The sequence below is a fragment of the Aquila chrysaetos genome, chromosome 1, assembly GCF_900496995.4.
Source record: "Aquila chrysaetos chrysaetos chromosome 1, bAquChr1.4, whole genome shotgun sequence".
NCBI classification, from domain to species: Eukaryota; Metazoa; Chordata; class Aves; order Accipitriformes; family Accipitridae; genus Aquila; species Aquila chrysaetos.
The window spans coordinates 10,386,852-10,407,897 of record NC_044004.1 but is presented as its reverse complement, the minus strand read 5'-3'; the positions used below and the strand labels follow the sequence as shown (position 1 = coordinate 10,407,897).

Below are 21,046 nucleotides of genomic sequence, written 5' to 3'. Positions count from 1 at the left end.
GATAAGCACAATATTATATTGCACAAAATCTGTTTATAGTAGGGACTGTGAAAGCATGGCTGCATTTGTAAATTAGGGAGCAATGTATTATGGAGGTCCTACCACACTGATATCTGACTTACCCTTTCCTGCAGCTCCCAAACCCTGTTGCACAGCCATCCTTAGCAGGCAACAGCAGCACTGCAGCCTGACCTACTGCAAGGACAAAGCATCATTACCTGCCATACAGCCTTGCAGCCAGTTAAAAGCCAGCCTGTGCTGTTAAAGGCCAGAGTTAAATGACCTGCAGTTTCTACATTGGCCAAGTAAAGTTAATATATTTTTTACTAAAACAGCTTAGGTAATTACCTTGGACAAAGTAAAAAGCCCACTGACCCCGAAGCTGGCTAAAATGCATTATAGCCTAAATTTGCCAGATCTTAACACTATGGAAATAATTCAGTTAGAATGGCTTAAGTCCACTTTGGCTGTGAATGAAAGCATCTACATGAGAGTGGGAGTCCACGGGCAAACTGTAAGCACAACAGATAGATACACATTTGTGGTTGATTAGCTTGACTTCTGTGATGGCTTGTCTACACTCTGTAATGAAACCTGGTGTGGTGACCTCTGTCATCCCCTACCAGTCACCTATGGTACAAAACTGTATTGTCCTGGAGTTGTCCCTAAGCTGAAGAAACTTAACATCTGGCATTTTGAAAAAGTCTGATGTTATTAAATAGCCTAGTGAACAAACTATAGCTCATATTTGTGGAAAAGTGACCTTCTAATTAAATATTAAATAATATTATTGGAAATCAAATTGTGAATTAGGGAAAAAAGTTATTGCTTCAGAAAAGTGATCTTGGAGTTTGCAAATCCTAAAATCAAGAGAGATTGTGTACCAGGGATACCTAACTTACAATGAACTAGGATGAAAAAAATTGTTGCTTACAGTTCAAGAATTACACACCCTAATATGTATTCAGTTGCCAAAAAAAAGTTTTAAAAAATAATCAGCTGTTCAAGGGCTATTTGCTTGAATGATAGAATGAATTTACCCTAGTTTTATTCATCCAAGAGTAAGCCTGGAAACAATAATCCAAACTTGTTAGGTTGGTTCTGCTTCCAGCTCAACACCTTCTCAGTTGCATGACTGACAGATAATTTTACTGTCATAGTTAAAGCCTCACAGACTCATGATAAGGATCTCTAGGATCAACTTTTTTCCTGCCAGAAAACTGTAATCAACTCTTTATTTCGCACCACTCTGGACAAAAAAAATGAGACCAGTAAAGTTTAAAATTTGTATCAAGTATACAACCTTGCCTTTTGTTAAAACGTTGCCTTCCAGAGAACTCCAATCTTATGGAAAAAGGAAACATGTTTGCATTCTCAAACTAGCATTTACTTTGAAAAAGTGACATTCTCAATTGTATTTAAAATGTTACAATGTACTTCAAAACTGCATGAGCAGCATTTCAGTGTCCACTGAAATATTTAGTTTGCATCTTTTCACCATTTTAATAATAGCTGAAACGAGAGAAATTTCATACTCATACCAAAAGCAAAACTGGAGCAAGCCAAAAATCATCTAAGCAGTATATTATATCTCTGATTGCACTACAGGACTCTCTTGAACATGCCTATGCTCCTATTATAAACACTCGACCTCATGTGAGCAGTGACATGCATGCTGAGTTTTGGCAATATTATACAACTATTTGCCCAGTCCTCCTACTCCCCTCCAGTATCTCATAAAGGAATAAAGAAAATGCCCTTATTCAGCAAAGTGGCTGAGACTGGGGAACAGATTTCATTTGTGATTTACAAAAAAGATACAAAAGCTGTTGGAGAAAAATGTTCTAGGGTGTCCCCTTTACATAGCAGATCCAGTTCATTCTGTGAAATAGAAGGGGGGAAAATAGATGCTACCTCAGCTTGTAAGAAAGTAAGCTTGACGAGCTCTCTGAATGTTCATCTTCAAAGCACTCTTCCCTTCCTTCGTATGTAAACTGGTTATATGGCAAATACAGAGGTGTAGACTTAGCTGATGGAGACTGCGAGGCCTCCGTCTGTGATGTAGAAGGACCTGGTTGCTGATTTTCATGCATTTTCACATCACTGTGGTCTGTCACTTTGGATAAGATCCTATCAATGGTTTTGTAGTAAGGCCAGTCAGGTGCAACGGTTTCACTGTCAGTCATGCATTTTAATTTCCTGTAAGAAAAGGCATACAACATTAAATCTTGTTTTCCTATAAAAGTACTTTTCATACAGATCTTCTATCTCAAAACATTTGTTCTGGTCACATTTAGGAGTCAAACTGAATGCTTTAATGGAATAAAATTAAACACTTTTTTCTTTTAATCTCCAATGAAGCCTTTTAGTTTCTTTTCCTAGTTTTGACCTGTGATTAAAAGTTGCATGTAAACCCCAAATGAAATTCAATACGAATAAAGAACATTACAACTTCTAAAGGAAACAGAACTATGTTGGTTGTAGAATAGTTTTTCTTCCCCTTACAGAGTGCCAGACTAACCAATCTCACAGCAGTCCCTGACAACTGGAGTATGCAACACACCACAGCCTTTACCAAACTATGGGCATCCCTGTCCTTCCATGCTTTGAAAAATGAGTATTTATTTTCCATGATAAATACAACTGACTATAAATATAATTTATACCCTTTTCCTAATATAGCCTAAAAGCTCTGAATTGCCTAGGTGAACATCCTAGTAATAACCATGAGATGTAGATGTCTGTTCATCTGTTACAGAATAAAGATCAGCATAGGAAGTAGTATAGAATTTCATTAATTTACCAAAAAACCCAACAAAACCAGTTAATAATGCACTATAAACAGCATGCACAAAAACATTATGGTGAAAGGACTATCAACCATGACCTTGTCTTTCACATGCATCTTATTATGAGACCTATTATTCAGTCCTAACACAAAGTTCACTGCTATCCCACTTGGTACCCATTGTTATTTTATTTACTTTTACTGAGAAGTATAAAACTGAGGTGTATAGATGAATTATACATCTCTAAGAAACTCCAGTGTCCAGCTAGAGTCCCAAACTTCCTTTTCATTTGCCTTTCCCAGTTGGGATCTTGTTACTCTAAATCAAAATGCAGCAAGGGAACACAACAGGAAAGACAAGACCAATGACAAATGCTCCATTTTCATAAAGTAAATTTCATTCAAATTAACAAAAAGCTGAACCAAATCTGATTCTCACAGCTAGCAAGAGGTTTCCATTTGCAGCAAAAAGGATAAAAACTCTTCCTGGACACCTGCCCCCCCCCCCCCCCCCCCCCGCCTTTTTTTCTTGAAGCCTTTCAGGTTTTTCCTCCTCAGAATCCATCCTGCCCACACTGGTCCTCCAAAGGATAGAATTAAATAACATGTAAACATGACAAAAATGGTGCCAAACTTAAAAGCAAGAACTTGAAGTTCTTCCTTTTAAACAGCTCTCAGCCTAGGGTAAGAGGAAATCCACCAGTGAGCAAAGAAGGCAGAAAGATTTGCTTAAATTTTAAAGCCATTTAAGGATTCTTTTTTTTTTTTTTTTCTCATCCTTGCAAGGTCTGATGAGCTTTTCCAGCTATTTAGAAATGCACATCATAGTCTTGCATAGCAAAGCCTCCACAGCCATCCATATTTTTATGCCCTCTATGCATTCAAAATTTTAATTTCATACATGTTTCACAACCTACTGCTGCAATTTCATCGTCAGAGAGTATCTAGCACAACCTACAAATACATGTATATCCATCCAGCACAGATACAAAATAGCTAAATACAGGGCTGACAGCAACCATCACTTGATATTGATTATTTTTAGTTCAATTGTTTAGGCTATTTGCATGAAAAACATATCAATTAAACCACTATGAGCTACTAGCCAAGTCTACAATCCACATTTGTTTGCCCATGTTGAAACCCCCAATATATTCAAGCAATGGGGTTTAAAACATTACCATCCTCAGCAGCTCATTGCAACGCATTTGCCATGGTCAGTCATCCCCACGGGTGAGACGGCAAAAAGCCATGAGTGAGCACATCTCAGCCATGCCAGCGCAAAATCCAGCAGCTGCATTAAAACTTCGCAGGACATGGCTTGAGCCTTGAGGACTGCAAAACATTGTGCCAAAAAGGACGGGGAAAGCTCAGAGCTGGTGTTCTGCTGACTCTGCTCTGGGGCCAGACTTGTGTTTAGCCTAGCGTTAGCCAGGACCCCCAAGTCCTCATCAGCAGAGCTGCTGCCCAGCCAGTCCATCCCCAGTCTGTATCAGTGCAGGGGATTCAACCATCCCAGGAGTAGGACTTTGCATTTGCCCTTGTTGAATTTCATGAGTTCCCTGTCAGCCCATTCCTCAAGCCTGTCTAGGTCCCTCTGAATGGTAACCCTGACCTTGCATGTGCAGACCCCCAGGTTTGGCATCGTCTGCAAAATTGTAAGCATGCAGTCCACCACCTCCTCCTTCAGGTTGTTGATGTTAAACAGGGCATGTCCCAGTATAAACGCCTACAGTCCTCTGCTTGGAATGAGTCTCTAGGTGGAGTACAAGCCATTAACCACGACTCTTTGAGCCCAGAGATCCAGCCAGTTTTTCACCCAGCTGGTAGTATCTCCATTTGGAGTATAACATCCCAACTTGGATACAAGGACGTTCTCAGAGACCGTGTCAAAAGGGTTTCTACTGTCAAGCTAGACAATATGCATTGCTCTACCCTCATCCACAGATCTAGTCGTTTAATCACAGAAAGCAAGCAGGTCAGTTAAATATGAGTCACTCTTAGTATATCCATTCTGGCTATTTCCAGTCACCACCACCTTCTTTATGTGACTGGAAATTGCTTCCAAGATGGCTTGCTCTGTGATCTTCCCAGGAGTTGAAGGGAAGCTGATCAACTTTTAATTCCTGTTCTTGCCTTTTCTGAAGGTGGGTTCAACAGTGGCCTTTCTTCGGTCCCCAGGGACCTCCCTCAGTCTTCACAAACTTTCACAGGTGATTCCTGACTCAATCCTTTTCTACTACTGGTATTTCCTCTAATCCTGCTCCAGGCACACCAGACTGAGACACCTGGGCAGTGAAGACTGAAATAAAGAAGGAACCGAGTATCTTCAGCCTTATTACTTGCATCTGCTTTCACTAAATCACCCACCCTTGGTGGTGATTTTCAGGGCAACCCCCAGTATCAATACAGGTTGGGGGATGAAGGGATCGAGGGCAGCCCTGTGGAGAAGGACTTTGGGGTACTGGTGGATGAAAACCTGGACATGACCTGGCAATGTGCGCTTGCAGCCCAGAAAGCCAACCGTATCCTGGGCTGCATCAAAAGAAGCATGGCCAACAGGTCGAGGGAGGTGATTCTGCCCCTCTACTCCGCTCTGGTGAGACCCCACCTGCAGTACTGCGTCCAGCTCTGGAGTCCTCAGCACAGGAGAGACATGGACCTGTTGGACCAGGTCCAGAGGAAGTCCACAAAAATGGTCAGAGGGATGGAACACCTCTCCTGTGAGGAAAGGCTGAGAGAGTTGGGGTTGTTCCGCCTGGAGAAGAGAAGGCTCTGGGCAGACCTTATTGTGGCCTTTCAATATATAAAGGGGGATCTTAAGAAAGACAGAGAGAGACTTTTTACCAGGCCTGTAGTGACAGGACAAGGGGCAATGGTTTTAAACTAAAAGAGGGTAGATTCAGAGTAGGTATTAGGAAGAAATTTTTTACAATGAGGGTTGTGAAACACTGGAACAAGGTTGCCCAGAGAGGTAGTAGATGACCCATCCCTGGAAACATTCAAGGTCAGGTTGGATGGGGCTCTGAGCAACCTGATCTAGTTGAAGATGTCCCTGCCCGTGGCAGGGGCTTGGACTAGATGACCTTTAAAGGTCCCTTCCAACCCAAACTATTCTGTGATTCTATGAAAAGTTTTCAGGAGCAGGTGTTTTGCCCGAGTAGGTCAGTACCTTGGTTTTTATGTCTGAGCTCAGCTGTGTACCCAGACCACGTTTTTTTTAACAAAACTATCATGATTTTGAAGGAAGAGCTGTTGTTTATTATCTGCCCACACAGCTGTAGAGTTGCAGCTATATAAAACAAGGTATTTCTCTGGCTCTGAATGCATTGAATGGATACTAATTCTTTCACTTCTGACTGCTCACCATAGCTCTGGGCTAAAAAAAAGGGGATCACTACCAGAAGGTAGGCAAGAGAACTTTGTTAGCTTAAAAGCAGCACCAGCAGCAACCATCTACCTGTACGGAGTCTGGCTCATACATAAAGAAAAAAGGATGAAATAGATGGAGAGATGAGAAGATAAGGGGGAAGGGAGTGTCAATCCTCTGGAAAAGAAGTAGGAACACGGCAGGTGGAGGTTAACAGGGAGAACATTCACTGGAATAGTGGTGATGGTTTAGCTTTCTGGTAAAAACAAACCAAATGGATAACTTAGCAATATTAATACCAAGTTTCAGAATTCACTGATTTTAAAATATTTTTTTCCACAACTGCCAGAAGTCCAGAAAACCTAGTGAGACAGCTGAGAGTTTTTGCCTGCATCGAGGAAAGCATAACCCTGGCAGAACTGAAGTCTAAAGCAAAGATGAATTTACTGCTGTCAGTCAGTCATTACCGTAACTCATCACACCAGGTCTTAGTTGCATCCAAAACGTAAAGTTGGGGGTTTTTTGTTTGTTTTATTTCTCTGTGGTTGGTTTGTTTGTTTGTTTGTTTTAATGAAAAACGAAGACGTTAAAAAGAAACAGAACAATAGTAAGGCTGGGGTGCAAGAGACCAGAAATGAGAGAGGAAGATGAGCCAAACATTCAACACTTTGAAATTGGGCAAATCACTGCCTGAGTGAGCAAGCCAGGCAGAAAAATTAGGTAAGAAACAGAGGTAAGTGAGGAAGTCAACAGAGCTTGCAAAATAAATTCATGCTGAGTTTATCTAGACCTGTTGCTGTTTCATGAGGCTCTATTAAAATCCAGCTGAGAGCAGAGGCAACTGAGAACTCTCTCCAAAAACTCGGGGACCAAAGTCGAGCTACTGGTGGACAAATGTCTGAAGTATGAAAAACATTGTTAATCCAGTTAATCTGAAAAGTGGTTGCTTGTCTTATTGCAGAGAAGTGAATAAATTAATGGGCTTTGAGATCCTACTGCCAAAATGCTCCACTGAATGGACTGAGACAACAGTTGAGTAATTTGTGCTGCCGTTGACCTTTCTTCAGACTTTATTCTTTGCGCCTATTAATTCTCCTTCTAAAATAAAAGTATTACAATATTATGTTCTAAAGAGTTTTTTTAAATCATCATTATTTAGTCAGTAAAAAGCAAGCAATCTATAACTTGCCTTTTTTTTAGGCTTTGCTCAAAACACTATTGCTTTTTTATTATTATTACAGTATTTGATATTACTACTTGCCTTAAGGAATGGATACAAGATCCATCTCCTGGGGTTTCTGAGAAAAGCTTTCAAAATAAATAATAAATAGCAACTGTTCATGAACCAATCAATGGTGAGGAGAAGAAAGATGTATGAAAGTACAGTACTAAGTTGTGCATCTGATATAAATTATTGAAATTAAAGAGAAAGATAGTAAAATATTCAAACTCAACTTTCTGCAGTTATTTGGCTGCACTTATATTTTATCATTTGCTGTAGCAGAGGTCAAATATTCCAGTTGCTTAATGTCATAGAGTATAGCAACGGATTACACAAGCAACAATGTTTAATTGCTATCATGTACACATGAAAATAAAAAATTAGACTAATCTTTTATTCAAATCATGAGACTGATTCAAATTTACCAATCATTAACATTAATTGACTGCGATTTAAATAAAAAAGCAACAGCTGCATCCTGGTTTCTAGGCTTTGGGGAGGGTGATGTTTTTGAAAATAATAAATTTGCATTCACACAGTTCTTATTTTTAAACATCAGAAGGAATCAGTCAAAACTGTGGACTGCTGTGCAAGCTTTACAAACCCTTCTTCCTTTTTATAAGCCAGTGTGTATTATGTCAGTGGAAATATTGTAACAACAGATACAGTGCACTGTTACACATTAAGATCGGCATATTAGCGGTCACAGGACAGTGCTTTCTTTTAGAAGGACTAATTACTGGTTCGTATGTGCTGAATGCCCCAAGTAGCCTACATAATGGAAAGAACTCGGCACATACTCTAAGTGATGCTAAACTGCAAGAGCTGGCATGCTAATCTCTGCAAAACTTTTGATGACCAGCACATCAGAAAGCTTAACTTTGCATTCCAGCAGGCTTGACTCAGCCCTTCCTTCTTCCAAGACAGATAAATAGGGGGGTTCACGCAGCTCACCGTGCAGGTGTCTTTAAAATTGAACATTAAAAACCTGGCGGCTGATCTATCCACAGCAGATATTTCAGATTCTACAGCAGTTCCTAAAAGCAGAATTTTACTCAAACGCACCTGCAAAAAAATTTTCCTTCCACCTATGGTGCTGTGGCAGAATTTTCCACCCAGCCAATTTCCACAGTGGATGAAATGGTCCTTTAATATACTGAGACTCCAGTAAGAATTACTTCAGGTCATGGTATATTTTTCCCTGAATAGTTTCCTCCAAATGCACTTGGACTATGGTAATGCAGAGGAATACAGGAACCGCTCCCAGATCAGCCCATCATCCCACTGCCTCACTTCTGACTAAGGTCAGTGCTAAATACTTCAAGAATCATTTTGATAGACAGGTTTTGGGGGCACGTTCGCCCATAAAGACACTTGCTTGATTTTCTATCGACCACTAGTATCCTGAAACCTGTTGTCTTTTATAACTCTATCTAATTTGAAGACAATGACTGTATTTTTATTTAATAAATCTAATCTTTAGTAAAAATAATAATAATAAAACAACTTACCGCTCTCTTGGTGTCAATGATTTTCAGTGGTAATGAGTTCCACATGCTTATTATGCAGTGCAATACAAATTTATATGACTTTAACTAGTTTTAGATTTCTTGCCTTGCAATTCCAATAAATAACTTCTTGTATTATGGCAAAAGAAATACCTGCTTTATATTCTGAAAAATAGTACTCTATATTTTTACGCACCTCTTGAACTCCTTTGTATTTCTTTGCCTTCTTTCTAAGCAAGTCACAAACTTTTCCATTTCTCTTAATAAAGCAAGCTTTCCACATCTCAGCCTAATTGTGTTTCCTAAACAACTTCTCATTCTCTTGTCACCTCGTTGAAATATAGGGCAGTCAGAAATAAACACAAGAATTAAAGGAGGAAACAATGACAGAAAATAGATTTATATAATGGCATTTTAACATCTGAATAATGTTTTTACCTCAGATGTGGAGGAATGGGATACGATCACCCTAAAATTGCTTTTGTGACAGATGCTCACATGCACCAAACTACACCTGAACTAACTTTATCTGGCAGCACAAAATTCCACATAGAATCCCAACATACCAGGAACCAGGGTGAATACTTGGGCTGTAAACCCATACTGAGCTCTGTGCCACCGCAAGCATGCACGTAGTTGCATTAGCTGCAGCAACTGCAATAATTAGCAACTAAGAAACACTCCTCCCCTACCTATGCGTATTTTTGTCTGACTTTGACTCCTTGTGCACAATGAGTAATGGCTTTCACTGAGCAAAATAAGCAAAACAGTATTTATAGAACTGCATCTTAAAATGCTATGGGATCCTCAAACTACAAAGGACCATTATAAATGTGTTCACTGCTTTCTATTTCAGATCCTCTAATGGTTCAGATCATTAATATCTGTTTCAAGAGATGTCCCAAGATAAGACATGCCAGTGACAACACTTTTAACACTGAACTTGGTTAAAAGGACTAGTAGAAATATTCAAGTACTGCTTTTCCTTATACAGAAAAAAAAATACATATATGTATACATGCATATACATATGCATAGCAATTTGTAGGACAGAAATTTTATTTTCCTTTATGAAATCATGGCACACAGCTAAATAATAATATGATCTGATTAAATATTCTAATCCAGTTCATTTCTGACTAATGAAGACTAGAGACCATAGCATGTTTGCAACACTGTAAGCAGTTGCCTAAAAAAGTAAAGGATCCTGAAGTGGTAGGAAGAAATAACCGCTCGGGTGCAGAACACCCCCCTCATTCCTGCTGCTGGTGCTACCTTCTCCCACGTCACGCTTACTAACCCTACGTAATCATTACAAAATATTTTCTCAAAATAGAGCATTTTCCTACTCTCAGGATCTTCTTTTTCAGTTGATGCCACAGTGCAGCAATGATGCCCAGAAACATAGTGAGGTAAAGCATCTTCCTCAAGTATCCTGCAGGCACCAAAACATGGATTAAAACTCAGCTGCCTCACAGCAAAGACAGCAGTCGGTGGCAACTCGCATCATTTACAGTTTCATCACAACGTCTGCTATCTTCACACACCAACAAAAAGTACCCAGAAAACTAGAAATTGTAAGTCACAGCTTTTGTTTGTCCCTCTTCTCTCTACCCCCTTGCCTCGAAAGCAAAGCACACAGGCGTGCTTTGGATAAGAACAAACAATAAGAAAGATGTGTTTCATACAAAATGAAACAGCACCGTGACAGTGCAAGGCAGTTTTCTAACTCTCCTACATTAGCATGTTAATCAATAAGCAGGGAGCTGCAATGCACTGCAAAATAGAAAAGCAGCATGACGACATGCAACAGAAGCAATCTTAGAAGTTCACAGAAACATAAGATGAATTTTTAAAAAAAGTGTTGTGTTTCCACACATACACACACAGAGTGCACGTATGTGAGTGATTTTATTTCTTCCCTTCCCCCGGTGCAACTTTAAAGTAAAAACATTAATTAGAAAAACTGAGGCAGTCTGATTGATGACAACACTGAAAATTCAGAACAAAGGCTGACAGAAATAACCTATTCCACTTGGCAATTACAGCACTTAAATATTGTGCAGTGTTGCTAGACACCTGTAAAATCTCAGTGCCACGAGATGTATTTCTCAGCAGGGAGGACTGCAGATTTAGCAGACTAAGTAAAGGCCTGGTAGCCAACAACTCCCGACTTCTAAATTTGCATCCGAGTGTGAATTGCTGGGTGATGCTGGGCAAAAATTTATCTTACTTCCAGCTTTCTCGTCTACAGTCTGGGTGAAGGAGATTGCAAGGATTACAGCAGGGTTAGTAAAACATTTTGGAGACATTAGCATTTGCTACAAAACATCAAGTTTAATATTATGGGAAACGATGTTAAAGATTATGCTTGTGGATCATAGAAATGTAGAAGAAGGACATTCAAAGTTAAGGGGTTTACAGGATTTTCCCTAGTTTTCTATTTGATGAGTAGTCTCTGCATTAAATACAGTAAGGGTGCCTTACAGAAAAGAGAGCAGTTTTAACATGGTTGCCTGCTGTAATAACCTTTTTTATTATTAATACGAGCTTTGAGGAGAGATTAAATAAGAGTCTCACATATTTGATTTTCTTGCATTACAAGCACATAGCTAAAATCACCACTCAGGATTTCCAGTATGAGGCAGTTTGTGCCTCATAGAGATAAGAATTAAAAAAAAAAAAAAAGGGGGGGGGGGAGATACGCAAATATTTCTTTTAAGTTCTAATTATTTTTTTCCCCCGCAAACAACAAATGCACAAATGCCTCGCATTTTCTAAAGGCAACTTCCCCTCCTGACTGACACTGCCTGTTCTTTATCATCCCCTTGTAGACACCTCCGCCCTCCCCCCGACTCCTTTGGAGCAGTATTGACGGTGCACATTGATTCTCTCTCTGCAGATATAATAGTTCTTTCGCTGCTGCTGCTGCTGCTGCTTATAATTATAGCAATGTGTGTCACTCAGTAACAAGACATTCAATTATTCTTGGCCCCGTGAAGTGTAACCCTTCAACTCACGAGACCATAATCTAGGAGCTTCAGCCCCCCAAAACATTATTCAGTGGGGTTTTTTTTAAACTTTGCCTCGCAATACCGATTCTCGCTGGCCACTTCAAACTGCAAGAGTTTCACTGCAAGGAACTGCTGCCAAGCTAACACAATCAGTCCCCTCAGCAAAGAGAAAAAAAAAAAAAAAAAAAAAACTCTTTTCCCACTAAATACATTTCCATCCCTCTGCATCATAACAACGCTAGCTAATTATAAAGAAACAAAGTTGCCCCGGAGTTTGACATGAAATGGGGGAAAAAATTAACAATGACGTAACAGCACTGGCAAGAGAGAATTTTAAAAGCGATATGAACAATCTTTAATCTTTTATCGACAGATTTCCTCTAGGAGACTTCTTTCTGAAAGGCAAAAATCACTGCGTTGTCCCTGCTAAAATCTCTTAAAATAAAAAGAATTAACTGAAGCTTACCTGTACTGGAATGTCATATTTGTAATTTTTATCTTTATTTCCTCTCCGTGGCGAATTTCTCCAGTCATTTCAAAGAGTTTGTTAGCCATTTTCTCATAAACTTTGGCATTCCTTTTAGTTTGTTTCAGCTCATCAAAAAATTCTTCCCAAACCAGCATTAAACCTCTCATTTCTGCATCAGTCCAGTTTCTGGCCCTCCTGTGTTTCTCAGTCTGAGAAGAGACAATGTAACTGGGAATTTCTGCTGCAGCCATTGCTGACTGACCTAAAAGGGTTTTAAAAGAGGACACTTAATATAGATTGAGTTTTTAGTTGAGGTTTTTTGTAGTGCAAGACATGCATATGTGGATAAAGAATTTGAATGACAACAGAACATATGAAACCTTTTTGCAACAGCTTGAAGCTTGAGTGCACAAAATGGGGCCTACATCTGACAGGCAGGAATTTAGTTAAAAGCTTTTAAACAGAGAAACGTCATTTTGATGTCACGTTTCCATAGCAACAGAGCAACTGCATAAGCTACAACAACAAAAACCTTTTAACTGAAAGCCAAAGAATCAGGACAAAGTTGACAGGCCATCAATATTAAAGCTTTTAAACACTTTAGGTTTAACAAAAAAAAGATCTATGCAGCCTTTGAGAAGCTACTTTTAAGTTTCTACTTCTTTTTTAGCTTTCCCTTACCTTTTAGGCAGACAATCTGCTAGCAGGGGGTCATGGTCGCCTGAACGAGCTTTTAAGTTGCGCCTTGACAGACTCTCTAGGAGGTTGCAAGGACTGAGGCCATGTACACAAAAAAAAAGCTTTTTTTGCAAAGATGTTCTGCAAAAAGCTTCAGCCAGCTTTATGAAAACTATACATCTCCAAGCTAATAAATGTTTAAGCAGGCAGGCTCATTAAAAAGGAGCCTGCATCTGGGTTTAAGAACATGCACAAAATAGTATTTAAGTGTTTAAATAGAGAGAGAAATGTATATACAATTTCAATATAAAGCCACTTTTTTTTTTCCCCGAGATGTTTTGCTGCTGATAAGCACACACTGCAGTCCTGTCAGTATGAATTTGCCTTTGTAGGTATGTATTACTGTATGTGTATTTTGTATTCCTAGTAATTTAGATGCTATTTATGCAGCCTGTGTTCTGCCTTAGGACTGCAGCAGAAGCATTTCACCTGCTTTATGGGGAACCTAAAAGGATTATTCAATGAGTTAAAAAAAGGCTGCGAGATGCTTAGAACTGTGAATAAATTGCTTTGCTGTAAAACAAGCATTTTGAGCTGGTTTCTGTATAGGGCTAAATTCTGCCAGCAGTTATACCAGAGAGGCACTGCTTATTCATCATATTAAATATTGTGCAACACAAGCAGTGGGCCAAATTCTGCCCCTGCTTACACTCGTGCAATCTAACAAGAAGCTTTCACAAAATAGTGAGATGCACGAACTCCATTAATTCAAGCAGTACAACCAGCTAAAGAGAAAGATGTTAATTTCCTACCGTCCCAATATAACCATGTTATGTAAAATATAAATGAATAAACCACGGACCTTTCTTATTATTATTTTCTGTTTCAGCATATAACAGCAATAACGACCTCACTGCAGGGCATTTCCTGAAGATTAATGACAGGCAGGGGTTAATGGCCTGAGGCTCACCCAGTCAGTCGTTAATCCCCAGGAAATGTTCTGTGCCTCAATCCTTAATGCTTAAGTATCCTATAAATTGTAAGTCTTCTCATAACCACATCCTTGATCTTAACAATAGTTTAAAAATGCACAGCTTGGTTTGCAACCTGGAGATGGCAAAGACAGCACATAATGTTCCTAAAAGGTACACTAGTAAAATTTGTAGTATTGTTGCCTTCTTTCTATTTTATTTATTCTATTGTTTATTACAAAAGGCACAACAGCATACCATAGAACAAGGAGGGGGGGAGAGAGTCACATATACTGTACATAGGAACTTCCACTGATCCAACTCTGAACATGCCTCTGTCAGAAATATACCTGCTGAGTCACTGGCTTCCTCAAAAAAAAAAAAAAAAAAAAAAAAAAAAAAAAAAAAAAAGAGAGAAAAAAAGAAAAAATCCCCTAGCTTCCAAATAACTACTTTTAGCTACTAATATGACAGCCTAGCAACTATTACCTTTAAAAATGTGTAAATAGCAGCATATGTTGTGATGATGATCTTGCATGGTTTGTCTCTTGGGTGGCCAGCTGGGAGACATCACATGATCAGGGGACAGATGGTGGTCAGAAGAGGATCAGCTGGTGACACGTTCATTTTATTAATTTATTGTTTTGTTTGGTTTTGAAATTCCCATCACTTAACCTTGGGCTCCGTGCAGCTCTGTTAATAAAACCCTACCAAAGTCGGCTGGCTGCCGTCATAGCCAGTGGCTGGGGATCACCAGGACGCGTTTAAGGAAGCAATGCAGCGTCCGAGAGGAAAACCCCACCGGTCCCTTGTTACAGTGCTGCGTCTGACTTGGGACCAATGCACGCTACTGCAAAGCCAAGCTTGCTTTTCAACCTTTAATCATCCATTAGGGGGTTGTTTTTCCCCTCCAGACTTTAATCCACCTAGGTTCTGAAAATGCTGATTAACACCACTGAAACCTATAGCATGACATATATATGTTATAAAAACCCCAAAGATACATATGGTCTCTGCTTTAAAGACTTTTTAAATCCAGTTTCAAGCACGACAACCGGGACAGGGTTGGAGAGAACCTGTCCAGCTGCAACAAGTTCTTTCCGTGATGGTCCACAAGTATTCCTTCCCCTTTTCATCCACATGTGCCTGGCATATGTGCGGCAGCTCCTCGCACCGTCTGCTGGGGCTGTGCCCGGCCCCCGGCCCCCAGCCCGGAATCCTGCAGAAGGGGAGCAGTTGTTTCCCTGTGCAATTCACATCTCAACTTTTCTATATGCTGTTTCCTATTAGCGTAATTGACAGATTGGTAGAGTGGTATAGTGCTATTTAACATCTGTTAAATAAAAGAAATGCTTTCTAATAATACCTCCCTTATTCCCCTCCCCTCCGTACCAGAAGGGAACCTAAGTTTCCAGGACTCAGGTTTTATCCCCTCCTCCAAGAAAGTCATTGATATTAATTATGGAGACTCCACAGGCCTCCTCTGCCTCGCTGAAGCACACGTGCCAAGTGGTTGATAAAGTGACTGTTTTCCTACGTGGACCTGAAAGCAAGGAAAGCTTTTTTACCCCCAAATAATCCCTGCAGTCCTCACCAGAGCCAGGGGAGGAAAAAACCACCTCTCCAGGCTGCGCCTCTCTCCGCTGACGTTCTGCAGATATGTGTGGTCCCTGGGAGTCACTAACCCCTTGTCCTGGCCCCTGAGTCAGGAGAAACAGCTAAGCCAGGACCGGCAAACCTTTAGGGGAAGAGCAGCCCCGCAGCAGCGAGAGCTGTCCCTCCCCAGGACGGGGGCATTAGGAAGGAGAAGCTCCATTAGCACTCGGCTGCTTCTCGGCCCTCTCAAGCTAGAGGCCAGTCAAGATTCATCATCTACCTCAAAGACTGGCTGGTCACCAAACCCAGAATAATTGCTGGCATGACAAGCTGCAACTCTGACAGACCCGAGGCATGGATCTAGCGGGCGCTGACATCCCTCACACGCTCCGCTCCGACGTCTCTGCTGACAGCGGAGTCCTCCAGCATCGGAGTCCTCCGGCATCAGCCTCCTCCAGAGCGGGGACCAGCCTGGCACCGAGTACCATGCAAGCAGCTGAAGCTGTAACTGTTCTCATCAATAAAATAAGGCTGCTACTTCTCTTGGAAACCACTGAAATACATAATGGAGCTTCTGATGACACCTTTGTAGATGACTTCCATCTGTAGGAGAAAGCTGTTCTCCTCTGCTGTCCTGCTCACCCCAGACCCTCCTCTGACAGGCGCTGCAATGACAAGTCTAGAAGATATTCTTATGAACACTGACCTCAGTGGGCTTGAGGATCTCACTCGTGCCTTTCCTTTTAATGCACACCTGCTCCTAAGAGCTCAGAGGAACATCAATTTAGTGATCCTCTCGCAAATCTGTTCTTCATATCTTCTGTCTAAACACCCTACCTTTTTTTGCAATCATTATGTATCAGCTTGAATAATAGCTCTCACAGCTGTTCCACCTTTCATGGTGATCTCTAAAGATAACAAACCCCAAACAGGGTAGAAGGGTTTCTAATTTGCAGATGTGGATCTAACGAAGTTCACCTATAGATGTTTCTATCACAGAGTTCAGGCAACTCCATTAATCCTAACGTATCTGTTGACTATACATCAAGTGATCTGTGCTAACCGACTGCATATACAGCCTTCAACTTTGCAAGTGAGGGCTAACGCATGCCAAATAACGCTTCCTGTAGCCAAGTTTTAGGGAAAGGTGTTTTCCCTTGTGTTTGCAGGGAGGCAACGGCTCTAGTCAGTCAATTACGGGAGCTCAACCCACAAACTGTAAGCCACTAAACTGTGATTACAGAAGAGCATGTCTGATCCTGCTGATAGGGATTGTGGTAGGATAGGCAGCACCTTCTTGGCAAATCAGAATTTATTCCATTAGGATGCAAGAAATTTCTGCAGCTTCTCCTAAATGTAATTCTGTGTCTGAAATCCAAACGGGCAGCTGCCTACAGAGGTTGCTGACGCACAGGTCACTGCCTATTTGGATTTCAGATATGGAAGTACATTGGTTTTGGTTCAGCTAAGTCTTGAGACCAATTGGTCTTGTCCCAGTTTTAGCACTACTGGCAGCAAACACCCTTTTAGACAGCAACACTGGGGGAGGGAGGTCCCCGCTGGAGGGCCATCAGAAGTATGCATCACCCCTCAAAGACACAGGACCTACTCTCTAACACACGTGGGTATTTCAGTAGACCATCCTGTAATGTCTTGATTACATATTACTCAAGAAACGAAGCTGCTTGCAGCCTTTTGTGTTTAGGGCAAGCTGTTGAAAGCAAGGGCATCCAAAGCACAGGCTTGTCACTGCTCCCTGCAATCCTCCAGTCTGGCCCACCAGAAGCGTAACACATGTGGGCAATAAGAAATCTTGAAATTGGGTAGTGGCTGCAGAACACGTGTTCATCCTCTGGTTATTTCAGTGCAGGCACACCTTGATAACTCTGTTTAAAAAGTGTTAAAAGTATGTGTGTGGCTGTTTAAAAACAAAGCATTTGAGTTTTGCATTGCAGTGGGATACTAAAGTTTTAAGTTCACGAAAGCTGTCTGCACATGTTGGGAGGCTGTCTCCTGCCCCACATTTTGCTGTCCACCAGGCTAAAAAGCCCACTCTCCAAAGTATTTCTGAAAATGATGTTTTTAGTGTCTCTGATTGCTGCACACTGCCATTTGCAAAGAGGGATAAACGCAATGAGAGAAGAAATACTCTTCTTCCATTGCTTCTGAAAAGCTTGGCCAGAGGAGATAGGCAGGGACAGGCGATCACGGAGAAGAAGCTGCTTTCTTTTCTCCTCCATTAAACCAACGGGTCCATGGCAGTGAAGCTGCTGTGCTCAGGAGAGTGCTGGAAACCAGGAGCTCACCCTAAGGTAGGGAAGCGCCTTGCAGACAGTGGAGCTGGGCTTGGGAACTCTGATAAGGTCCAAGCACCCTTCGGTCTGCCCGTCTCCTTGGGTGATGGAGTCGTGTGGGTTTGTAAAGCCTCAGAAGCTATAAAAAACCATAAGGGTTGTGAACACAGAGCCATCGGGTCAGTGCTGTAAAACTGCACGTGAACCACAGCTCACGCTGTCCTAATACCCATGAGGGAAGTTTAACAATACAACAGCATTTGTAAAGGAGCCAAAAGCTATCCAAACTGCAGGAGGTCCTATTACAAAGACAAAAAGAAACAAAATATTCAGGCTGAGGAAGTACAGGAGGTGTCTCAAGGTATGTAAAAAACGGACAGCCCCTTTCGTCAGAGGGTTGCAACCTAATTGGGACATACCGCAAGGGAAACAAACAGGATGGACCAGGAGGGACAAGTGACAGCAATACATTAGTGAGCAACAGCCATCGCACGGTTGAATAGCTTTTATGTACATCTAAAATAAATAAAGCCTGCAAAGAAATCTGACAACAGAAATGGGTGCTCTGGAAGAAGCTGGCTGAGGGGAAGGCATCCTGGCTGACACGGGACAGAGAAGATTTTGGTATGTCAATGCTTAGAACAAAAAGAACAAGAAAAACAAACGTTTCCACACAAATGCCCTGCCACGGGGCTGTCTGTGCGGCAGGTTTCCCCGATGGTGGAGTGGGGCACCAGGCAGCCCAGGAGGACGGCGGTCTGAGAAGGTGCAGGTGAGCTGGCAGAACCTGCAGAGGATTTTGATTTCATTTTACTAGACCACGTCCTGCTTGAATTTCACAGTAATCAGAACATTTCCCAAAAGCATTTTGATCTTGCTGAACTGGCAGATTCCGACCAAAAATATCTCCTTTGCCTATTTTAGTAGTAACCATGGAAGCCAGCTTTGCACAGACATTCCGTTGGAGAGAGAAGGATGGCGAGAGACAGTGAGGTGAATGCAGACAAGCTGGGAAATGGGGCTTCAGCAGTTTTTGTGGTCAGACCAGGAAGCATTAGCACAGACAAGGGGGAGAACTGGAATTCTGTGAGGCTTTAGGAGAAGGAGCTCATGGACTGCAGGGAACCCAAGGAATTCACTGCTTGGGGAAACCTGGTATTGACTGGTATGTTGGTAGCAATTAGATTAAAAATTACAATATTAAGATTTTTTTATTATTATTACTTTGTGGTTTTTTTAAGTTTAGCAGGAACACAAACACTCATGCCACAGACCCTAGTTTAGCTTATTGGGGGGGGGGGGGGGGAAATCCCTTATGTCCAGAAGTTACAAATAACCACTCCCAAAATGCCTGGCTCTTACAATATATGGAGACAGGGTACCAGACTAGATGGACTTTCAGTCACACATGTCCCTAAATTTTCAGGCATACAGGGAGACACAGGCAATATTCTTAAAAATTTAGTTACATAGTAGAGAGAGCAAAGACATCAGTTCTACATGTGTCATACTCCCAGTTCAATTTATAGCAAACAGAGCATTTCTGAGATTTGCTTACTCTTAAGAAATCATTTGCAGGTCCTTGGCATATGGAACAACCCTGCAGTATCAGACATACTCCTTTTCTGGTAAGCAAGCAACAAATCAGATTACAATGAAAATCACTCAGTTCCCAATGAATGGTTTCCCAAATCCCACTTGAAAGAAATTATTTAGGCCCTGCTTACTTACGGGGGTTAGTCAATAAGTCCTCCTGCCCATGTTTGGTTTTTAGCACATTTTAGCAAGCTACATGCTGGAAAGTGTCTAGTTCATTAAAAACTGCTCCTAAAATGCTATGCAAATATTTCTCTTTCAGAAGTAAATTCCTCTGAGAACCTGTTCTGAACAGTTCGCTTTAGACGTAGACCATGATTTAATCCAGTTTGGATTTGAGATGTGTCACAAAAGAAGAAAAATAATCCCTGTTGCGCAGAAGTCTGCCCTGTGCCTTGTGCTGAGCGACGTTCCCACGACTCAGCAGGGCAGGAGAAAAATGCCGTGTCACGAAAAACCAGATGACGGCAGCTGGTTTGACCGTGGTGGTGCTGCTGCGGCACGCGGTATTGTTTCTGCCCCAGCAAGAATTAGTGCTGCTGGTCTCATCCCTTGCTAACAGCAGCGCAAAAGGTAGCGATGTTTAAATAAATGCTTGAAGGAGGTTATCAATTCATTGATCCATTAGCGAGAAGCCATCCCCCGCCTTCCAACAGATGAGAGCGAGCCAAGCGCAGGGAGCTTGGCACTGGCACAGGACTCCAGCTAAGCAAGTTTTTGCACCGTTGTGGTAGCAAGCATTAGAGCCGCGTTGAATAAATGGGTTCTAGCTTGCTGTTCTTCCAGAAAGGAGAGCAGTTTGGGCCCTTTTCCAGCAACCTCAGAGAAACTGCAGTGCAAATCGCTGGCAATTCCCTGCCAGAAGCCCAGCCTTGCCGCTCGGAGCTTGCTACTTGCTTGGCAACCCGCTGCATCCACCTAACAGCTGTTTGCGTCCCCGCTCTGTCTCTGCCTGACTCCCGGCCAAGGCCCGCGATGGACGCGGGGATGCTCTGGTCCCTTGCCATACCCTGCCCTCTGCCCGCAGCCACGCTCCAGGCAAGCCCAGCAATTACCCCGAGGCGGCTGGGGAACGCCTCGCACCAGCTCGTCACGGTGGGGGACGGCGATGGGATTACGTGCTGCTGTTCTGCAGGTTAATCAACCACAGGTTTTGCAAATAAAAAGCATTAGAAATCAAAGATGTCTGCCAAGTCGAGAAAGGCAGGAGCTTCTCCGACTCTCCTTCTGCGCTTCTGCTCGGAGAGCCGAGACTACCCCCGACCACCCCCAGCTGCAGGCCTTTCTCCTTGCAAGGGTTCACTCAGCTCTCCAGCCCCACAGAGAAAAATTTGCAAGATTGAAAAAAACATATTTCAGATAAAATATTTAGGGCACAGGAGATTTTCGTATCAGTTCATAAAAGATTTAAATACTAAAATGTAAATGGTGTTTTGGGTATTATTGCAAGGCAGCCTCAGGAATGGAAATTCAAGAAAAGTGTTGCAACCTATAAAGTTCAGACGATACTCGTAAAGCACTGCCTGATCCGAGAGCTGCC

The 21,046-nt window shown here is 41.7% G+C and overlaps 1 protein-coding gene across 5 annotated transcripts in view; it reads right to left on the bottom strand.

Annotated features, from left to right (window-relative positions):
- The window catches only part of MSANTD1 (Myb/SANT DNA binding domain containing 1), a 48,533-nt gene that overhangs the window by 10,295 nt on the left and 17,192 nt on the right, over positions 1-21,046 (bottom strand). For 2 of the 5 annotated variants that reach the window (XM_030027987.1, XM_030027996.2), the window contains 2 exons: positions 12,369-12,633; positions 1,915-2,199 (listed from right to left, as the gene is read on the bottom strand). In XM_030027987.1, coding sequence (XP_029883847.1) covers positions 1,915-2,199; positions 12,369-12,633 — 550 coding nt within the window. Of the gene's footprint in view, positions 1-1,914; positions 2,200-12,368; positions 12,634-12,751; positions 12,798-13,052; positions 13,164-14,509; positions 14,573-21,046 lie in introns of those variants that run through there. The other 3 variants (XM_030027980.1, XM_030028006.1, XM_030028012.2) reach the window with 3 other exon arrangements.